At 34.5% G+C, this 6,313-nt stretch overlaps 1 protein-coding gene across 1 annotated transcript; it reads right to left on the bottom strand.

Moving 5' to 3' along the window:
- Positions 1 to 863: 863 nt before the first annotated feature.
- On the bottom strand, positions 864 to 3,036 carry LOC130744174 (uncharacterized). Its single transcript, XM_057596364.1, has 6 exons — positions 2,661 to 3,036; positions 2,565 to 2,614; positions 2,396 to 2,488; positions 2,212 to 2,319; positions 1,756 to 2,133; positions 864 to 1,269 (listed from the first exon to the last, which is right to left on the bottom strand). The coding sequence occupies exons 1-6, from the start codon at positions 3,034 to 3,036 to the stop codon at positions 1,222 to 1,224; spliced, it is 1,053 nt and encodes a 350-aa protein (XP_057452347.1). The 3' UTR covers positions 864 to 1,221.
- Positions 3,037 to 6,313: the final 3,277 nt, after the last annotated feature.

Below are 6,313 nucleotides of genomic sequence, written 5' to 3'. Positions count from 1 at the left end.
CCTAGTGAACACCAATATCTTAGCCATATTTTTAAAAGCTTCCCTGAAAAGATACTCAAAGATACCAAGGCACATCGACGGAGGAGCTTATAAAGAAAAACATCGACGGAGGAAAAAGAATCCCATTTCATATGACTGTGTCAGTAACTAAGCTCTGGTCCCATACTAAATTCTCCACGTGCGTGGTAGCTTTGATCAAGGACTAGAGCTTGCTGAGTCTATTGACCTCTAGGGTCCACCAGGATCGTACCTGCTTGTACCAGGATACTATTGATATACTATTTGTCTTTGTTATGGTTGTCGCTTAGTTAGTATATACTATTAAAGTTCTTACTACTTAGCATAAATAATTTGGCTAGTTTCAATCATGTCATGTATACACTACAACATTTTGGGTCTACAGCAACGCTCGAAAAGCGTTTCCTAATCCCAAAAAAGCGTTGCCTTTGGTTTCGGAAACGCTTTTGCAAGTGTGGTCGTCTGAGGCGTTGCCTAAGCCTAAGAGAACGTTTTTCATAATATAGCGCAACACTTGGGGTTAAAGCGTAGCCCTTTATCTGATAGGGAAACGTTTTTCCAATTTCCCTACGGAAACACTTTTGCGGACGTTTTCGTAAATAACTAGAGAAAAGCGTTCTCTTATGTTTTTTAGAACAGATCTTAAAGTGTAGCGGTAGATTTCGCTATACCAGAAGCGTTGCCTTTTCTACCTAAGAGAACAGCTTTTTGCAGTGAAGTTGAAAATGTTATTTTTTTTGTCAACAGTTGAAAATGTTCTATTTTATAAGGAAATTGATCTTTTGTTGATATGGGGAGATTCATAAAAAATATTGTCATCAAATTGAATACAATTATATACTTGCTAATTAAAATAGTATTTCATTCATTGAAATGGAAATTGAGAGGGAACCCCACAGTCATCTAACAGAATTTGTCCTAGACCGCATGGACCCATATTGAGAACCATACATGATTAACAAAAGAAAGAGCATATTTTGACATAAAATCAGCAGCTTTGTTGCAATTCCTTTTAACCTGCAGCAACTGACTTGTGTAGAAATTATCAGATAGAATCTTGCAATCCTCCATAACCATCTAAATCCACGTAATCCAACAAGGAGTGGAAAATTTAATCCATGTAATCCAACAAATTTAATAATCCAAACTAATAAGCTAAAGATCCAAACTAAAGATCCAAACTACAGGATCCAAATTCCACCATCAAAGTGTAGCATCATCTTCTTCCGCCATCATGCCACCATCATTTTGCTACAAACAAAAAATATATACATATATATCAGTCACTGTGAAGTACATAAAACATGTGTAACAAGAATAAAAAATTTACATTCAATCAAGAAGCATAGTGAAAAATGATGGCCATATCATCCTAATTCATTTGACGAAGAATTGAGAAAATACGTCTCGGCCGTTGCACCATGATTGTGGCCTTTCTTCTGTACAAGGGAACATGAATAGTTTACATTCAATTACCAGACTTAGAATAAGAAAATAAACTAGTTGTCATGTTTCAGCTTCTACTAGGCAGGCATGCCAACTGTTCAATACTAAGCAAACCAAAGTAAGAATATGGTAGGAACTAGCATCTTCATTGCTGAAAATAGTGAAATCCCTCTTGATTACAAAACACAACAACAGAACTTTGAGGATCTTCCAAGCCTCCCAATGATAAATCCATGAATATGACAAAGAGATCAAATCAGAAGAGAAAAATAGCATGCAACTCTACTTTACCTCTTGATTATTTGGAGCATGCACAGATGTAGATGAATATAGAGGGCCATTGTCATCACTGGGGAGTAACAAGGCAGCTAAAGGATCCAAATCAACTGCGTTGTCAGTATGGTTCAGCATGGTCCGTAGAAGAATTTGAAATTTTCGCTCCATGTCCTCATGCTTTGCCTCCATGTCATGCACCTTATCAGTTAAACGTTGGACTTCCTTCGCATGTTTTTTCTCAATTTCAGCTATTTCATTATTCCTTTTGAAGACACTTGGTGTCATAGTTCTCCCGTAGCATCGCACTCTCCCCGGTCTTTCGTCGCCAAACACTTGCTTAAAAGCTTCAGAAGAAGATTGACCACAATTTTCAACCAAGTCATGAAGTTTTGTCTACCAAATTTAAAAGTAATGTTAGTTGAGGATATGCATAATCATATTCAAAAAAATAAATCAAAGAAAGAAACTTACAATCACATTATTTGTTTCTTCATCCACCTTTTTTCCTTTCTTGCTTTTACGAGTTTCAATGAAAATATCAGCTTGAGTAGAGCTCTCTCCATCCTCTTTGCTTGCACGCTGCATCAAGACAATGATTTTAGCAGAAAAGTCATACACATTTAAATGCCCACTTATTGCAATGACAATGATATACCAATCTCTCCCTTATACAAGCAAAGCTTATAGGCCCCACTCGGTGTCTCCATTTCTGCTGTGCTATATTTCTAGCATTTTTGGCACTGATTTCCTGTGTTAATATTAAAAAATTATTACACATGAAAAAATAACAAAACATCAAAGAACTGTAGGTATATATATCTTACTTTAATTGCTTCAAGCCTCCAATAATCTATCAACTCTCTAAAGTGTGCCTCTGGTACTAAATCTCACATGGTTCTTCCTTTGATCTTCTCTTATGCCTGGAATTTGAGTAGATCTAGTTGCTTGTAGTTCTATTCTAGTGCTCAATGGTTGCATCATATGTTTTTTTTTGGAGCCTTGTTCATCAGAATGATCCTCTTGGTTAGATTTCGTAGAGTTCACCGGTTGCTGCCTCTGCTGCTGTATTTTTTGTTGTATAGAGGAAGATTCTTCTACTTGAACTGATTTTCTAAAACTCACATGGTTCTTCCTTTGATCTTCGCTTTGCTGGCTCTGGTTTTTCTTTTGCTGTTGTATTTGACTAGACCCCTTCATTTTCTTCAAATTGTTAGCACCTTCCAATTTCACTTTGTACAGCTGAAGCAATTCAGCACTAGTCTTAGCTTGGAGATCATAATCACTTCTTCTTTTCATTTTCCTACAAAAAAATAGAAAAATAATCAATCACATTTGTAAACAGTAGGAAAACAAAATTATAACATAAAAGTAAACCATCAAGAGAGCAAAGAATAAGATACCAAAACTCAGCTTCAGAAACAGAAGCTTGAATTAGCAGCAAACAAAACAGCCAACAAAAGGTTAACTTCAAAGACATTGCAAATATACAAATTTACAGTTAATAAATTTATAAACTTCAGTTTAAAAGAACTTCAGCTCACAAATAACACCAAAACTCAAAGCAAATGAAACTAGGCTTGGTCAAATTTTGCATTAGATTCACAACCAAATGTAAAGTAATCACAGCTTCAAACTAACATCGTACAAAGGGGAAAAATTGACAAAGATACATCAATCCATGTAGTCCAACAAAGTGTCATCAAAATCAGAATCTTCAGATTGAATGTCAAAATCAAAGTCTTCTAACTCAAGCAACGGATTTTCAGTAATTGTTGGAGGCATATCATCCCTAACCAACTCAACTTCGCAATCAGAATCAACTGTTGCAAGGTTCACTGCATGATCTAATGGCTCACTTTGACATGATTCCAAGGCATCTGAATCTAATTCATCAACCATATTAAAAAGATCCCTTGGTATGGTCTTCATAACATAATTCCTATTTGAATCAAAAGGATCTTCAATATAAAAGCATTGTCGGACTTGAGTAGGCAACACAAAAGGTTCATCCACATAACATCTCCTATTGAAATAAACACAAGTCAATCCGTATTTATCTTCTTCAACTTGATACCAATCACATCTAAATAACACAAACATAAAACTACCATAGTAGTCTAGCTCGATTATTTCAGTAATTGACCCATAGTATGTTATGGTGTCTGTGAAAATTATCCCATATCTTGGTAATAAGTAGGCCTGTTAGTCAAATGATGAAAATAATAGCTTGGTCAAAAAGAATGATTATAGATAAATAAAAAATAAGAATAGAAGGAATATTGTTAGTGTGCAAAAGATCAAGTTAAAATAGTTGTGTGCTGCCGTGCTGGTGTTTTTTTCACCCATTACAACACTAGTGTCTTGGCTCACAGTTATACTCTGCCTTTATCAATAAAAAAAAAACTTCAAAGTTCAAACCCCCCACTTGAACACTTGAACACTTGAACTTTATTCTTATAACGTGAAGCTTTGTCTTCAGATTTTGCTTTTCCCCTAATAAACCATGTTCTGATGTTCATGTTTGTAAATATTTCTAAAATTGATTCTCAAGCTAGAATTAGGTAAGTTTCTGTGAGTAGCTTTTAGATTTCAAAATTGATTCTGATGAAAGTAAAGTTGATCTAAACATGCTACATGTAGTAGATTTACAATTTGCACCTATAAGATAGATAGCTTTAGTTTTGATATTTTACTGCACAATGTGTAAATTTGTTAATCCAAACTTAGAATTGATAGATTTTACAGAAGCTCATGCTGCAAAATTCAAAATTCAAATGAATAGAGAGTAACATAGGAGAATTCAAACAGAAACTCAAAGAAACAAAAACATAGTAAGATAGAGAGTGATTATCATATATGAATACAAAAGCTCATGCTGCAAAATTCAAATGCATATTTTGACCAGAAATTGAATTAAAATGCTGTAAACGTGTAACTGATTCAGGTTCAGCAATGTTGACTCAGTTGAAACGAAACGAAGTTCTCATTCTCATTCACATTCTAACAAAATGGAAACGAAATTGAAAGAGGAACTGGTAAACGAACTTCTATTTCTCAATCTGACCTAGCTGAGGATCTAATACGAGAGAGAAAGAGAGAGAGAGCTTACCAGAAGTTGAACGACACAGTTCGATTGAAGCAGAATGAGACGTGAGTCAGTGCGATTGAAGCAGGTGCGGTTGAAGCAAAGAGAGGAAGATTCAGTGCGATTGAAGCAGATGCGATTGAAGCAAAGAGAGGAAGATTCAATGCGATTGAAGCAGGTTCGATTGAAGCACGAACGGAGCTTTGTCGAGGAGGATTCGATCGCACAGAGAGAGCTTCACGACCCAGAGGAAGCAGATTCGATCGGAGGATCCATTTTCGCGCAGAGAGAGCTTCGATCAAAGAACTAGGGTTTTCACGGCGAGTGCGATGCTACGGGAGGAAGGGGAAGACGATTTTCACGGCGCAGAGAAGAGATAGGGTTTTGTCTTTTTTTTATTTCATGTCAAAGTTTTTTAACTTAAATCATTGAAATTAACTCTTTTCTCTTTTGTTCAAATAACATTAGAGAACATTTTTTAGAAATTACTAGATTCCGCAACAGTTATAATCTCGTAGAAAAAGAAAAGTGTAGAAAAACGTTCTCCTTGACCTTAGGGTACACTTATTGGAGCGTTGCTGATGGACGATGTTATTGTTTTACAACCAGAGCTACGTATTTCAGAATTGTTCTCTAATGTCATCTATGGCAACGCTTTTCCGTCCGTAGCAAGGAGAGGTGTTCCCGTAGACCCAAAATGTTGTAGTGATAGTACAAAGAAATCACAGAAGAACTGCTATTAAAATAAGACTCTTTAGCATACTCTTTGTAGGTTCATATGATTACGAAAATAAAATAAATTGTCCTTTGAATTTTCCAATAGCAGCAAGTTAATAGTAGTTAAAAAGCTTATAAAATATAAAATATGATACTGAAAAGATGGTAAGGATAAATAATTAACTAGGACAAGACCCTAATATATTTCATATATATACTTTAATTCATGATGTATGTGTCATGTGTGCTAATTAAGTTTTTATCAATGTAATAATTCAATTTTTCATTATAAAAGGGGTTGCATAATTAAAGAAGGGTTTGTCACTTAAAGGGTTGTGTAAATGGCCTAAGATTTATTTTGGGTAAATTAGTATATACTATTAAAGTTCTTACTACTTAGCATAAATAATTTGGCTAGTTTCAATCATGTCATGTATAGTACAAAGAAATCACAGAAGAACTGCTATTAAAATAAGACTCTTTAGCATACTCTTTGTAGGTATGATTACGAAAATAAAATAAATTGTCCTTTGAATTTTCCAATAGCAGCAAGTTAATAGTAGTTAAAAAGCTTATAAAATATAAAATATGATACTGAAAAGATGGTAAGGATAAATAATTAACTAGGACAAGACCCTAATATATTTCATATATATATTTTAATTCATGATGTATGTGTCATGTGTGCTAATTAAGTTTTTATCAATGTAATAATTCAATTTTTCATTATAAAAGGGGTTGCATAATTAAAGAAGGGTTTGTCACTTAAAG

Source organism: Lotus japonicus, chromosome 3 (assembly GCF_012489685.1).
Source record: "Lotus japonicus ecotype B-129 chromosome 3, LjGifu_v1.2".
NCBI classification, from domain to species: Eukaryota; Viridiplantae; Streptophyta; class Magnoliopsida; order Fabales; family Fabaceae; genus Lotus; species Lotus japonicus.
The sequence above is the reverse complement of the archived record's forward strand: the minus strand, read 5'-3'. Positions and strand labels throughout refer to the sequence as shown.

Coding starts and splice junctions, on each gene's coding strand:
- LOC130744174 (XM_057596364.1), bottom strand. CDS start 3,036: ATGAAAAGAAGAAGTGATTATGATCTCCAAGCTAAGACTAGTGCTGAA. Junction 2,615..2,660: donor TAGATCTACTCAAATTCCAG/GCATAAGAGAAG, acceptor ATTTAGTACCAG/AGGCACACTTTAGAGAGTTG. Junction 1,270..1,755: donor ATGCTCCAAATAATCAAGAG/GTAAAGTAGAGT, acceptor TTTTGTTTGTAG/CAAAATGATGGTGGCATGAT.